At 44.5% G+C, this 16,166-nt stretch overlaps 1 protein-coding gene across 1 annotated transcript in view; it reads left to right on the plus strand.

The window, feature by feature from the left end:
* Positions 1 to 16,166, plus strand: part of AGBL1 (AGBL carboxypeptidase 1) — a 326,572-nt gene that overhangs the window by 81,510 nt on the left and 228,896 nt on the right. The window contains exons 16-17 of the mRNA XM_072981877.2: positions 7,967 to 8,117; positions 10,495 to 10,648. Coding sequence (XP_072837978.2) covers positions 7,967 to 8,117; positions 10,495 to 10,648 — 305 coding nt within the window. The remainder of the gene's footprint in view (positions 1 to 7,966; positions 8,118 to 10,494; positions 10,649 to 16,166) is intronic.

Raw genomic sequence — 16,166 nt, forward strand, 5'->3', positions numbered from 1 at the left:
ATTTTTTACTTTGTAATTAATCAGTGGAAGTTAAACACAGTGTTAATCTTCCAGTTGAGTATTGAGGTTCTAACCCCTGGGGAAGTTATATAACTGGAGAAAAAATTGAGAATGCTCCTTTTTTTAAAAAAAAAATTCTGCTTTTCCTGATTTGATCATGAAACCTTGGAGAGTTGCTGCTATTATCCCCCTTTTCAGGATCTCAATTTTCAAAGGGTTTGGGGGCAAAGATCATGAGGCACTCAGTTGAATCACGGGACTAAATCAAGGTACATGAATCCAAATGTAATTCTTAATCAGTTTGGACATTTTACTTGGAAGACTTTTCAAGGCTACAGACCACAGCTCAAGTCTTCTGCAGTTCCTTCCGCACGCTTTCACAAGCCTCTTATTTCCAGTGGTTGATCAAAAACCATAGAAGGTGCGTGTCTGTGTTTTGGGACAAGTATCAGAACCCTCCAGTTGCTGTGGCTAGGAGTTATAATCTGAAAAACTCAAATACATATGCTTGTGATGGACGACGTGCTACAGCCATCGCTCTCTTGATCACCAAGGGAGGGCCCTTAATTATTCAATTACGACACGGCACACCACCATTTCTGCATCCCAGCTCACAGTTCATGAACATCATGACTGAGGTGAAGGACCACCGGAAAGGGAGCCATGCATGCCTGCGCATTTTCTGATCACCACGCACACCCTTCTTTCGCCGTGTGAGGAGGCTCAGGTGACTCACTCGCAAAGACAGATGTTGCGTCTCACGGCTCCTCCTCGTTTTCCCTTCCCGATCTCACGAGAGAGGTTTTGGGGAGAAGGCGTTATTGAGGTGATGAGAAACTCTTCTCTCCAAAAGGGCTCTCCCAGATGCGGTCGCTCTGCTTTATTGCCTGCCAAACGACAGTTAGAGACTTGCATGAAAAGGAAAAACAAAAAAACAAAGCCCAAATGACAGAAGACGATGTCACAGCAGCCGCGATCAAATGATCTAATTTGCCCCTTGTGGCCTTGGGAAACTGTTTGCATTTATGACATGCAAAGCAATAATGTACCTTTCCCATGGAATCTTTCAAGAGACACCTGGCAGGGCTCCCAACAGCATGCCTGTGAATTGTGTGTCTCACAGTTCGTTGATGGTTTGTTGCCGAACCTCACCTGCCCTAACTAAATGGTTAGAGATTTTGTATACCTTGTGAATTGTGGTGCTGGAGGAGGCCCTTGAGAGTCCCCTGGACTGCAAGGAGAACAAACCTATCCATTCTGAAGGAAATCAACCCTGAGCGCTCACTGGAAGGACAGATCCTGAAGCTGAGGCTCCAGTACTTTGGCCATCTCATGAGAAGACTCCCTGGAAAAGACCCTGATGTTGGGAAAGTGTGAAGGCAAGAGGAGAAGGGGACGACAGAGGAGGAGATGGATGGACAGGGTCATCGAAGTGACCAACATGACTTTGACCCAACTCTGGGAGGCAGTGGAAGACCGGAGGGCCTGGCGTGCTCTGGTCCATGGGGTCACGAAGAGTCGGACACAATGACTAAACAACAAAATACCTTGTTACCATTACTTAGAGATTTTGTAGACTGGTTCAGTTGCCAATCCAAATGCAGACTGTAGCCAAGAAATCAGAAGAAGGTGGAGCCTTGGACGGGCATCAAAGAAGGAATTAGAAAAGATCATTAAATGTAAGGATTTGTCCCTGGAGACCAAGACCAAGATCATCCGCACTCATGTATTCCTGATCAATATGGCTGTGAATGGGTGTAAATATTGGACAGTTAGGAAAACTGAGACCAGAAAAAAATGATTTATTTGAAATGTGGTGCTGGAGGAGAGCTTTGCAGATAGCTTGGATTTCCAGGAAGATGAACAAGTGCATCCGAGATCAAATCCAGCCTGGACTCTCTCTGGAGGCAAAAGTGTTGAAACTGAGACTGTTCTACTTTGGACGCATCCTGAGAAGGCAAGGATTCTCTGGAAAAGACAATGATGGTGGGAAAGGTGGAAGGCAGCAGGAGAAGAGGGACACCAAACTTGAGATGGGCGGAGTTCCTAAAGGAAGCCACCGGCTTGAGTTTACAAGAGCTGAGCAGGGCAGTTGAGGACAGGATATTTTGGAGGTTGGTCATTGATAGGGTCACCAAATTCGGAGGTGAGTAAAACATTAAAGCAACAGCAACAACAAAAACAACAATCTATACTGCTGCAAAGCCGGCTGACTCTGTGGCTGGGTCAGGTCAGGGGAGGCTGAGCATTGTGTTTCTAGATTCCAGGACTCAGGAATGGCATTTTAAAATGGAATTTATTTCCAATAAATGAGTTTATCCTCTGCTGTTACCAGCAGTATAAGCACAGGTTAATGATCTTTTTCCCCCATGATAAAAAGGCACTGGAATTCACGTTCCTTACTGGATAAACAACCCCCCTTTGCATCTATTTCTGCCAAAGTAATGCAGTTTAAATAGAGAACGAAAGGATATTTGTGAAAATACGACCATGCATTGGCAGTTTTTATCCTCAGTTCAAAGTTCTGGTGCAGCAGGATTGGAACATATCCTTTACATTTTTTTTTAAAATAAAGCCCTTTACATGCAATTATTTTTCCCATTGCAAAACATGTTCTCTTTTTTTGGGGGGGGGGGTCTATTATAGAAGACAACAATTTGGATGATGCCTGAAAGGCTGGCAAAACTTCATTTGGCATGGGTGTTCATGAACCGTGGCCTGCTACTGTATCTGAGCCCCTCATGCATCTGATGAAGTGAACGTTCAATCCAACGCTCTTTTGGAGGAGAAAACAGCAGTTACCGACTGGTGTCATTGGTCTTGCTGAGTGCTCGTGAATTTCACTGCCCTTCACCGCCATTTGCCAGGGGCGTTTGGCCCGGTTTTGCCTACCGCCCGCCCCACCGCCTGAAAGCTGAGCCAGATGTTCACAGAACCGTCGCTTTTCTCAGCTCCGCACCCCAAGGCTTGGAACCATGAGGTCCTTCCTTCGCCAGCTATGGCGATGAGATCTTTTTCGAACGTTAATAACAAGAGATTTTGCCTTGGAGGGGACTTTTTTTTTTGCGTGTGGAAATCGTGTAGTTGCATAAAACGGCAAAGTCTGTGGCTTTGTTTTGTGGACTTTTAAAAAAAGGAAGCCCAGGACCATTTTGTGGGAAACGTGGAGACCTTGATGAAAAGGGAGAATGGGGGTGGGGGGAGAACTCCTTGTTTAGGATCTCATCGCTGAGGTTTGACAATTTCTGATTGTTCTACTCTTTCTTATTGAGGCAGGCTACACCAGTGTGAACAAGGAAGTTAATGAGTATACACTCCCGCCTTCAATAACACCGGGTTTAGAGAGGCCAGACCTCCGTGTACTTCAAAATCCGTATATAACCCTTTGGCCCCCTGAAGATGTAATGTAACTGCAAAGCATAAACAGTTGATTCTTTCTTTCTTTCTTTCTTTCTTTCTTTCTTTCTTTCTTTCTTTCTTTCTTTCTTTCTTTCTTTCTTTCTTTCTTTCTTTCTTTCTTTCTCTCTCTCTCTCTCTCTCTCTCTCTCTCACACACACACACACACACACACACACACACACACACACACACACACCCCTCTCCCCCAACCTGCATCAGCCTTCAGACATGCCCCAGAACCCTCCCCGATCACCACGTGGAGCTGCCATGTCAGGAAAGGGGGGCTGGTTGGATCACCACCTGAGGGCTATTGCACTGGTAATAACAGGGTCCTCTGTAAGCCGAAGACTCATCCTTTCTCAGGCCACTTCCTGGAAAGACAGCAGCACAGTAGTTATTGAATATTTATTTATTGGTGGGGAAAAGCCATGTATAAATAAAACTACGTTGTTCAGACCCATGCAATTCGAGGGAGAAATGTGCTTCCCTTGAGCTGCAGTGGAGAGCCTTCAGCTCGCCAGCTCTGGGCACAAAAGCGCAGCTGTCGGGTCAGAAATGTACGGCAAGGCATGTCCCCCTCTGTAGCCGCCCCTCGCCCAAGATCAGGATGTGGATTTTGCTTTGCGAGCTTTTCATCTCGAGGCCTGCTTCTATGAGACCTGGATCCCCCGTAGCATGACTCTTTGCCTTTTGGTCGGAGCTAATTTGGCTGAAGACGGGAGAGATGAAGAATAATTCAATAACGTTTGGAAAGCACTTTGAACATGAAAAACAATGTCCCCAGTAAGTGATGATGATAGCAACAATAATAATTATGATGATTATTAATTAACTGGCCTTGCCAACTGTGCTGGAAGCAGCATGGAGCGTTTGAAGGAGAAATCACTAGCTTTAGGTTTTTGACTATTATAAAGTGACTCAAAAGCACGGTGAATGGAGTCTGCATGCTAATAGCGCTGCCATTCAGATTAATATGCCTAACCACTGGTCTCTCTCTCTCTCTCTCTGTGTCTTTACAAAGGCAATGGCAATCAGGAAGGGAAGTAAGGAAAAATGAAGTCTGTAGGTCTTATTAGGCAACCAGGCTGTGTTATACACCAGCCTCTTTACAATGAGAGACCTAGTGGACAGAAGCACGAAGAATCAAATTTTTCATCCAAGGTTTGATGAGGGTCCCCAGATGTTCTTGGACTACAACTCCCCAAAATCCTGACCAGCATAGCCAGTGGTGAAGACTTAGGCAGTTTTAGTCCAAGAACATCTGGAGACCTCAGTTTGGGAACCCGTGATCTAGAATATCTGTCTCCTTTCCTAGGCTGTCCATGAGATAGAGAGACGCTTCCATTTTCTCATACTGACAGACAGCTGTGACAGTGTGTCCCCCCCCCCCCCGTTTATGTACTTGAAAACTATGCATAGAAAAATACACACATTTGAAATGCAAAACATTGCTTCAGTATGTTTTAGTCAGTGGAGAGAATGAGTTCTTGCAGAGTGTACAGTTTATAATCTGTACAAATGTGCACCCAACCAGGGAATCTTGTTTTGTAATAAAACAATTGCTGATGTGGGAGCAGGGAATGGAGAACTATTTTTACTAGATAGCACTGTGGTTGAGGTCTTTGGCTGCAGAGCAAGAGGTTGGGAATTCAGTTCCCCCACGGCGCCTCCTGCAATAAGAGCCAGCCTGTGTGGCCTTGGGCAAACTGCGCAGCTCCAGGATTTCTCCAGAGGAAGAGAATAATTAGAGGTGGGCATGAACTGCCGGTTTGGTGATTCGTGCTGGTTCGTTTATTGGCCAAAAAAGGTGTTCACCACTTCAGAGCCCTGCCTCTGGCAGGTGCCCATTTGGAGTCAGTAATCTGGCTTCCCTGCCCTGCCTCCTCTGTTTGCTTCCCCTGAGTGGGCGCCTGCTGGAGGAGGCAGAGCTTTGAAGCGCCAAACATATGTTCAGCCAATAAATGAACTGGCATGAACCACTGAACCGGGGTTTGTGCTCATCTCTACACATAATTGTTATCATGTCATCCTTAACTGAGTCTGGTCATTGAATTGTTAAAGCATGAAACAGGGCTGTATGTTTCAACTCCCGATCAGCTACGTAGCTCACTGCACGGCCATGGGTCAGACACATATTATCTATGAGTTTTCCACAGAAATTGGGAGGAAGTAGGGGTAAAATTCTGTTGTGGGAGAATGTACAAAGTAATATTCCATGACATCTTGGCCTCAAGGCCCACATTCATTGTTCATGGACATGGCTTAAAACTTCCACATTAAGGAACAGAAGTTTCAAAAGAAAATAAAACCCGAAGCAAACACATTGTGATACCTTTATAATAAGCAAACTTGTTTCGATGTGAGCTTTTATGGATTGCAATCCTTTTCTTCAGAGAAGTTCCGGAGATGTCCGTGTGTGTGTGTATTATGTATTTCCAACAATTTCTTTCACTTTAAAAAAATAAATTGCTCCCGATCACTTTCGAAATAAGTAACAATCAATCCTTAGGACTCAGCAAGAATAATTATCATGAAGCTGCCCTCCCCGTGAATGAAACCTCACCACCGGAGATATAAACTAATGGTGTACATGTTAGTGGCTGAAATTGTGCTTTTTGCTCTCTTGCTGCATTTTGCATTTTAATGCAACACTGATGATAGCAGTTGTCAAAAAGCGGGGGGGGGAAAGAGGGGGTGTCACATGGCCCTTCAGAACATGATAGTCCAGCAAGGGTATCATTGGTACTAGATGGGGAAAATTATTGTCTGAAATGTAATTTGCTGAGATGTGCTTTTTCTGAAATGTACAAATTTGCTGTTCATCTTAGCAAAGTGGGAATCTTATATTAGCCTCCTCCAAGTTGCTTGCTTGCTTGCTGAATGAAAGCTTTCTCTTTCTTTCTTTCTTTCTTTCTTTCTTTCTTTCTTTCTTTCTTTCTTTCTTTCTTTCTTTCTTTCTTTCTTTCTTCCTTCCTTCCTTCCTTCCTTCCTTCCTTCCTTCCTTCCTTCCTTCCTTCCTTCCTTCCTTCCTTCCTTCCTTCCTTCCTTCCTTTCTTTCTTTCTTTCTTTCTTTCTTTCTTTCTTTCTTTCTTTCTTTCTTTTGAAAACAGCCAAAGAGCCAGATGAGACATAGATGGAAAGCTAAAGCTCAAGATTTGTTCTCTCTCTCTCTCTCTCTCTCTCTCTCTCTCTCTCTCTCTCTCTGTGTGTGTAAACAGAAGCAAAACAACCATGGCATTGCTGAATGAAGTATGGGGAAGTGGCATCTCAGGGTCAATTTACACAATTCCTTCTACATTTCAGTCATTGAAATGTGTGGAAATGGTGGCATCCCTGCTTTGTACCAGGGTTGGCTCCAGGACTGAGATGAACCCTTCTGTAGACTTTCTGTGCCAACCCACACCTGGCGGGACTCTCTGGGTCTGGAAAGCCGTGAGCTTTTGCTGAACGATGGCTTTTTCAAACACAACTCGCTGGACAGCTCAGTGGTTTAGGTATCTGGCTGTAGAACTAGAGGTTGGGAATTTGATTTCCCACGGTGCCCTGGCCAAGTTGCAAAGTGACAAGGTGCCTAGAGAAGCAGTAAATCATTTCTGAGTAGTTTCTCCCTGGAAAACCCTGAAAAGTGTAATCGTAGATAAGAATTGACTCGATGGCACATAATGATGATGGTGATTTCTCAGACATGGAGCCAGTCCTGATCCAAAGGTGCCCCTTCTTAAAAAAAAACATTCTTCAGGTACGTGCATACCAGAAGACAGAGAAAAGAAACAGTGGCTCAGCTAATCAATGGGGATGGGAAAATAATGAAAGTGTATTAGACTTGATGACCTTATTGGCCCCTTCTAGCTCAATAATTCTATAATTCTGTGATCCTACATGAAAAGCTAGAATGTCTTGGGTGGTATGGGATGCTGTGATCCTCCAGGTAAACTGAAGCTCCCAATACCCTTCACCCACCACACCTGGCTGGGTGTGATGGGAGGTGTAGACTAAAACCAAACCAAACCAAACCAAACCAGAATAAAACTGGTCACATTTGCCAACTCTGGTCTGGAGCATTGTGGGGGATAAACAAAATGGCACACATAGGCTGAATTGTTACCACCAGCCCAGCCCTTCGAGAGGGTAAGGCAAAAAATAATCTTGGCACATTCACCTTTGCTGTAGCTAAATGGTCCCTTATCTAAACTCTTATCGAAAACAAACTGAAATGGTATTCTCTTTCTTATGCAAAACCTTTTAAATCTAAGATGAGCACCCTCTTGAGCTTTTGCAGAACACAGGGCCCCACCAGCACGGTCTCGTGGGATTGTACCCCCTTGCTGAGATGCTGCTATTGTGCAAGCAGAGGGTAGCTGTTCTTCCTGCAGATCACAGATGTGCAATAACAATTGTACAAGTGGTGTGCACCAGATGTTCATGCATTCTGAGACTTTCTGCTCAGCAGATGCTCCATAGGATACGGGCCAAAGAGATTAACCATTAAAGGTCCAATTCTCTGGTTTTGAATGAGAAGATAAAAACGGAGTGGCGGCCGTCTCTCTTTCCTTTCTTTCCCATCAGGAACCATTTCCAAAACTCTGCAGTGGTTGCATCGACAGGAGGGGACCGAGGGAGATGGTGCTACACCCTCACCTTCACCGTTGTTTTCCCGCACAAGGAAGACGTCTGCTACCTGGCTTATCATTACCCTTACACCTACTCAGCCATGATGGTAAACCCATTTTTCCTCAAGACTTTCTGGGCAGGCCTGATGGGAGCAAACTGCTTTGGTGTACATAGGGTTTTTCAGGAGAATTGCAATTTTTTTCACCACTGCTCAGTTTACTGAAGTGTACGGAGAGAGAAAAGCCAGAAGAAAACTCTTAGTTGGTCATCCCAGGTAGAGGAGCATCATTGAATCAGTTGCTGACAGTGAGTTAACGCTCATGCAAATTCCATTGAGTCAACGGGTCTACTCAGTTTGGGAAGCTCAAGTAGCTTCATGCTATAAGCCAAGTGGCCTGTAGCCTGACTCTGGTTGATTTGTCATCACGTATTAATTTCATTGAGGCAGACATGATGTCAGCTCTTGCTTATCCTCTCACACAAAGCAGGACGGCAACATTCTTCTCTCTGTTGGTGAAGATAGTGAGGAATTTCCTGGCTTTTTCACTAGTGGTCTAGCAATTTTGAGCATAATTACTTGTGGTGCAGAAAGTAGCCCATTCTGTTAATTCATATAATTGCATAAACTATGCAAATGGCAGAGAATTGCTCCCTGCTTTATCTTAGCATTTGAAGCACTGAATGGGGTGCTTGTATCTGTTTTTAAAAATCAACCAATCCTTTTGTGCTTGTTATGTGTGTGTTCTTTGCTTGTCAAAGGGAAAGGACACTAGAGACATTTTGAAAGCTTACAGAGACCTGGAGTGGCTGAAAGTGCTATTTTTAAATCCTTTTCAATTGGAATAGGGAATTCCACAAGTTAGCAACAATGGCTACAGTTTCTGCTTCTACACAACAAGATCTTGATTTATCGCTATTGCCATCCACTAGCCTGCATTGGAGCCTTGTGTTAATATCATTCGTTGTTTTCCTTCCCTTGCAATTATATTTTGCGTTGTAATGCATGATGTCACTTGGAGGTAGATCAAATCAACCAAGAGTGATGGCAAATGTTTCCTCCTTTGTGAGCTCTCAGCCAATCAAGATCATGTAATGAATGGAACGATACTCTTATTCACTGTACCCAATCACATATAGTTCAAGAGTGGAAAATAAAGTTAACTAGGAGGTGGATGGAAATAAGATTGGTCATGGTAAATGAACATTTTTGGAAGCGTGGCCAAAAGTAAGGACAGTAATAAGAATAAAGGGAGTTATTTTGTGACATTACTGGAATGCACCAGAAAAAAGTAATAAACAGGGTTCTGCTTTACACTACATTTAAAGTGAATTAGGTTTATCTCCTGTGTACATTAAAATACGGAGAAGAGCTCATTTTTTTGTGGCTGGCCAAATCATGATTGCAATGGACATAATTTTCAATAAGTGCGAACAGGTCAGCTAAAATAACTCTCAACTTTCTCCTGGCATCTCTAATTTTTGTCAAGGGAAAACAATTCCATTTTTTTTTAAACAGGTTGGATGGTGAACAAAAATCCATCTCTCGAATGCACATCATTAGGTTTTATTTTTCAGCATATGTCTGTGCAGAATATATATAGGTTTCCCCCTCTTTCACCTTCTTTCCCTTCAGTCCGGTAATGAGTTCAAAGTGATTTAGCAACCCAAATTACCTGCAGGATGCATTTGAAAAGATGATAAAACCCCATATGGAAACGGTAACTTGGAAACACTGATGATAATCTAATGTACATTTAATAACTGCAGGCATATTTATTGCACAGCTAAGGACCTGGAACGAGGAGACCACACAAGGGTGCAGAATTCACTGCCATTCTTGCTTTGAGGAACAGGAGGAAAAAAGCATGCTTATTTCAGAATCACAAATAAAAATAGCTGTTGGTAGAGTATGGCAGCATCCTTGCCTACTTATGTGCACTGCGGGTATAAATGGTCCCGTTTTGGTTTCAAAAATAATGGAAACTAGATGGGACTGAGAGGTAGAATTTCAGGCAGGTCAAATGCTGCACCCCAGGGTTCATCAAATGTTGACCTTTGTCGTGCAGTCATTCAACGGTCTTCTCCTTTTGCACACATACGGAACAGGCACAGAAAGATTGGCGGGTTCATGTAGAGCAACCCATTCGATGCTTCTGATTTTTAATGGTCGATCCAACGGCACGGTAGCGGCCATATTTTTGGTGCAAATCATTCTTTCAGGAGCAAAGCGATCTTATAAGGATCTGCTGAAAATATCCTGCCATTCTGCAGACGAGAAGAACAAATGTACACCGTCTCGTTCCCACGGGTGAAAATGTGCCAAACAAATGTTTATAGCCCTACTTCCAAGTACCATTAAAGTCACTCACCTTCTTTAGGATGCAGGGAGATTGCGGTCATCAGGTGGGACTTTTCATCTGTTTCTTATGGGTTTGGGTTTTTTTTTTCTGAGTGTTTCTGTTTCTTCTTTTTCTTTTCAACAGTCTCACCTTGACATCCTAGAACAAACCAGGAACAAAAAGAAAATCTTCTTTAAGAGGCAAACCCTTTGCCATACCCTCGGAGGAAACCCGTGTCCTCTGCTCACCGTCACCGCCATGCCCGAGTCTGAAAGCGCTGATGACCTGGAGCAGTTCCGTAAGTTCATAAAGCCTTGAGCCTGTGTTCCTTTCACTGAGTCATTTCCCCCACCCCCCACCCCGCTCTTCCTGGAAACTCAGCCTCAGGGACCATGTCCACCTCAAGATCGTATGCAAGATCATGGTTGAATGGAGGGATGAGTTGAAGTGCACCAACGCCTGTTTGCTTCCTTAAGGCAGAGGCGGAAGCTGTGGGTCCTGCCACGTTCTAGGTTCACCCCAGTGGAGAAGGAGCAGTCTGAAAACGTGTGGAAGGCTAGACTTTCCTTGATCGCGTTATAAATAGGAATGTGAAGAATACTCGAAAACTTTCTCATTCTGTGCGTTTTTCCAAAGCCATAGTGTAACTTTTCATGGAGACTTCCCTCATCCTCAAGATTGCCTCAATTCTTACAAAAGTGAGGCCCCTGAATGTCATTTTTGGCTCATTTTTAATGCATCGAAATGTCAATGTCAGTGCAGCTTAGTTCCCTTTCTAGAGTATCATTCTAGAACATCTTCTCGATACCATTTTGCACAAGATTTGTAATAGTCTGCAGAGATTGGTGTTCCTCTAAGGAGGTGGTGGAGGACCATGAAACTTTTGAGAGATCCCACAAGATTTTATGGGAGGGCAGAGGAGAACTTTCCCAGACAAATCTTCCTGTGAAGAGAAAAGAAGGCCTCCTCCAATACCTGAGAGCAAGAAGGAGCCAAATCAACACCCTTAGTTTAAAGCCCTCAAGGAAAAGAGGCAGAATATGAAGCTGCTTGGTGTTTGCCTTTATTCCTTGATGAACGCCCAGGAGGGTCAGAGTTGTGGTTTACCCAAGGATGTTATCTGGAGCCTTGGGAATCAAACTGTGGAAGCATGAAGGAGACCTGACACTAGCTGTTCTGTTTTCACCGGACTGGAGTGACGACCAGCGGGCCGTATGGGGCCCTCTAGCCGCACTTTGCCCAGGTCTGTCCTAGAGGAAAGAAAGAGGCAAACTGATTGATTTATATATTTCCTAGATTTTTACTCCACCCCATTAGTGCTAAGCACTATTCTGGTTGTTTAACAATCAATAAATTAGACAATAAAACAACGAATCAAGAGTGACAAAGTAAAATGAAGCCCATTTAGCCAACTGAAGCAATAGAACACAAGGGTGCCATTGTGTTAACCCATTATAGGGCAGGCAAGGCAGAGGCAAATTTATGTAAGGTTGCTTTCAAAGACCTCTGGGAAAAAAAGCAGTATCTTGGTCAATGTGGGCCGGGATGGGGGTCAGGCACAACTCAACCAGGAGGTGACTCCATAGGGCTGGTGCCACAAGTGAGAAGGCCTGGCTTCCAGCCAGTGTTTTCCTGGCCTCCCTCTGTATGGCAACCCTGGAGCAGCATTGCTTGGGAGGGCCAATGGTGGAGCAGTCAATGTTCTTGGGACCCAGACGTTCTCTTGGAGAACCTCAACACTCTTTGTCCAGGCATCTCTTTGTGACCAGATGACCTAAATCGACAAAGGACTGGGCGTTGAGTGGCTATGACTCCCACCCCAGGTGATGGGTCTTTGCCCCGACCATCTGATGCTTCCCGCTCTTGGTGTTTTCTGTGATTCACAGTTCCTGTTGCTGAGCTCCTTGAGGTTGCTGGTAACCCTCCTGGGCTTCCACAACAATTGCTTATGACTTGTCCGTAAGAGAGCCTATAAAAGAGAAGGGGAAGGCGCTGCTCCGGTATTTGTCTTCTATGCGTGAACCTACGGCGACCGGCATGTTTTATACATCCCAACACCTGCCTCCTTTTCTCATTCTAGAGATAGGGATCAGCTGTTCAAGCTACTTGGACCTGCTTATTAAAATGTCATTCTATCTCGAGGAGAAGGTTACAGAATAAAGCGCCATCGCGGAGAGCGTCGGGGTGTTCCTTGTTTCTCAAATGATCCCTGTTCTTAAATAGGCTGAATTTTTGAGGGGAGCTAATGGGGTGGATTCTGGCCCCCTCACTTCTTAGCCCTGGTCTGCCCACCTCAACACCATTGGGAAGCCAAGCAAGGTTCATCCATTATTAACAAAAGGGAGGGTTCTACCTGGGACAACTCTGATACGACAAGTATCACCTTTTATTATGCATTGCGTTCCAAGTGCACTTTATATATAGCTTGGAAACTGCACCGCTGGGAGAAATTAAACTGTCAGAGAGTCAGGCATTTAATGCCCAAGTTAAGTCAAGATGCCAAAGTGGGTACCTGAGCTAGCCTGTGGGGTACGAGGCCATTGCCAGGCCAAGATAATTGTTTTTTGTGAATGCTTTTGAAAGCATCCATTTGTCCCCCTCCTCCTATCTTTTTTGGGTGATTTTTAAAACCACAAACCTTATTAATTCATGGTGCCCTTGCTTGCCCTCCTGCCTGCCTGCTCTTGCACATGCCTGGAGGGCTGTTAGGTTAGACATGGAAAAGTAATGACAGCGAAGGGAGCTCCATATGGTTCAATGGAAACACATTTAATCAGCAAAGCTGCCATGTCAGGAAAGTATCTCCTCGGTTTGTCTGTATCCATCCATCCATCTTCCCTCAATAGATACTGTGCCCCTGGCCACCCAGTTATCCCATGACTTAATACTGGAAGTCTCCAAGTGGTCTAGGTAAAGGTTCCCCTTGACATTTAGTCCAGTCATGTCTGACTCTAGGGGGCGGTGCTCATCCCTGTCTCCAAGCCGTACAGCCAGCGTTTGTCCGAAGACGGTTTCCGTGGTCACGTGGCCAGTGCGACTTAGGCATGGAATGCCATGACCTTCCCACTAAGGTGGTACCTATTGATCTAGTCACATTTTTACATACTTTTGAACTGCTAGGTTGGCAGGAGCTGGGACAAGCGACGGGAGCTCCCTCCATCACACGGATTCGATCTTACGACTGCTTGGTCTTCTGACCTTGCAGCACAGAGGCTTCAGCGGTTTAACCCGCAACGCCACCACATCCCAAGTGGTCTACCTGCTCCCAAATACTCACGACACATGGTTACTGTATGGAAAGGATTGTCAATGCTAGGGAAAAGAAGCTTGATAGAGAGAATAGATTCAGTGATCTCACAGAAGTGGAGTCAACAGCTTCCATAAGCTAAGTGGTGTTCAATACCATGTGGTAAATTTGTGGTAGAGTTTTTAATTTTTTGGTTAAATTTCCTTTCCTTGTGCTGCAGAAGTGCAGGGATTCATAGAGCCCAATAGCTGCCAAGTTCCCCGGATTAGCCCACCTCTTTTTTCATCAACTGGCACTTACAGTCTCAATAACTCATTTTGAGGCAATAGTAAAGACAATAAAGTGGTATCATTGCTTACAACCAAACAGGGAAAAAAACCCCAGCAATCTGACAAACATGACTGCTTTGCATAGCAGACATCAACAGACTGACTGACTGCTTCCCACAGACAACAGAAAGGGGGGGGGGGAAGAAAGCAGAGCAAAGAGGCATGTCTCTCTTTGAATTCAGAGACAGGAGGGAATTGTTGGTTAATACTGTTAGTGATCGGCAGAAAGCTCCGTCCCAGCCACCTACTAGAAGCGGCATGCGAGGTTGCAAAGAACTTCAACCGAATTTCCATTGCACGTTACCTCGTAAATTGCAATGGTTTCCTGATCCATACATAGGCATGCATGCATATATACATTTCAAGGAAGGCCCTGTCCCCTTAAATATAAATGCCATCCATTCCCAAAATTAAGACCAGTGAGCATGTGGACACTTTTGCAGTGTGTTGTGTGTGAACTAATGATCATGAGGGAAAATGTGCACAGTTTAATTAAGCACATTGATTAAATCAATACATTTCAAACAGCTTAGTGCTCCAATCAGCGTAATCTCATTAAATGTAATTCGGGCCTCGATAATTGATTAATAATGCATTATGGTTTATGAATTATTGACTCCCGAGTTATTATAACGGTGCCGCCTTGCTGCACGAGAGACGCAGCTGCATGTTAATTGCGACGAGCTCACAGTCTCTTCCCCTCTTTTCAATAATTTTTCAGGGGAAGATGATGACGTACCTGATAGTAAAAACGGGAACTTAATTAGATTAGGGCCTTGTCAGAGATGCCCTGCCCTGAAGACAAATGGTCCTGGATAGTTTGGGCTCAAGAGCTGAGGGAATAAAAGGAGTCTAGATTATCTGTGTGGCTGATCTAAGGCAAGTAGTACAGACAGGTAGGGGTTGTGTTATACCTAAAGCTTGTCACGAAGCCTCATGGGCTGGCCTATAGCCTGAGGTTAGATCTACATCACTCTTAGACTGCTGTCGTTTTTTAGAAGGTTGCTGTCTGACAGCTGGATTGGATAGCGATGTATCCAGCTTAACAAGGAGCTTTTTCCTTCTTCCCTACCTGGGTCTCTTATCCTTTCCCTCTGTTCTTTTCTTTCCCCCTTTTTTCTTTTTCACTTGTCTTTCTTCTCTTCCCTCCATCCTCATGTTTCCTGCTCCTTTCTTTTGCCCCGTTCATAAACCGTACAGTAGGGTCCGCCTCTCAGTCTCTCAACTGTTTGAAGAGTTTGGTAGCCCTGCGTACGGAAGCACCACATGGAGCTGCCTACATGCCCTCTGGAGAGGTGACCGTCCCACCCCTGACTACAGCTTTTTCTTGGGCGAAGGTCAGAAATACAGATGTGCATGAACTAGAAAAATGAATTGGGGTGGTTCACGAACCACAAACCCCAATAAAACGAATTGGTTCATGGTTTGTTTCTTTTCCTGGTTTGTGCCTGGAGGAGGGGAGACTGGTCCTGCCACACCTCTCTCCTTCGTCAGCCACTGCCATCTTTGCTGATGACAGCAAAGGGAAGCCAGGCTGGGTATCTCTAAAGATGGCAGCCATAGAGGGCGAATAGGACAAGGTGGCAGGACCACGTTAGGGAGGTGATGGGGGCATTTTGTTTTGCCGAAAATGAAGCTCTGCGTGGAAGAAAGTTTGGCACTTCTTTTTGTTTCAGCAAAATGGGACCTCTGGACCAAACAACGAAATGTTGCATGAACCAGCCTGGTTGGTGGGTTTTTGTGTTTTTTTTGGTTTGTAGTTTGGTTCATGCCCATCTCTAGTTAGAAAACTCTAATGGCTGAAGATGGTACTGCCATCTTCAGGCAGATAAGAGGCACAGGGACAGAATTTGATCTAATCGGATCTGTTTGTCCAGTTCCAAATCATGTTATTAACAGAGGTTCTTGCCTAACATTTGTCTTTCATGTTGTAATTCTGCATATGGCTTTCCATCAATTATCTGAAGTGAAATGAGCCAGGAGGAGTATATTGACCAGATTCCCCACCAATTCCAGGAATTAAGCTTGGGTGATTTTTCTCTATATAAACAGACCAGACATTTCCTGCATCTGAAAAAATACAGGGAGATGTTGCCATGGGTACAGGAGGAAAAAGCTGGTTGCGACCAGCAAGATAGCCATGTCACCCAGCTTTGGCGTTCTTTGTGTTACGCTTTGTGCTGTCAAATTGCATATGCCTTTTAGGCATATGTGAGATATTGCAGGAACAGTTTTACCTC

This window comes from Pogona vitticeps, chromosome 12, assembly GCF_051106095.1.
Source record: "Pogona vitticeps strain Pit_001003342236 chromosome 12, PviZW2.1, whole genome shotgun sequence".
In the NCBI taxonomy this organism is placed as follows: Eukaryota; Metazoa; Chordata; class Lepidosauria; order Squamata; family Agamidae; genus Pogona; species Pogona vitticeps.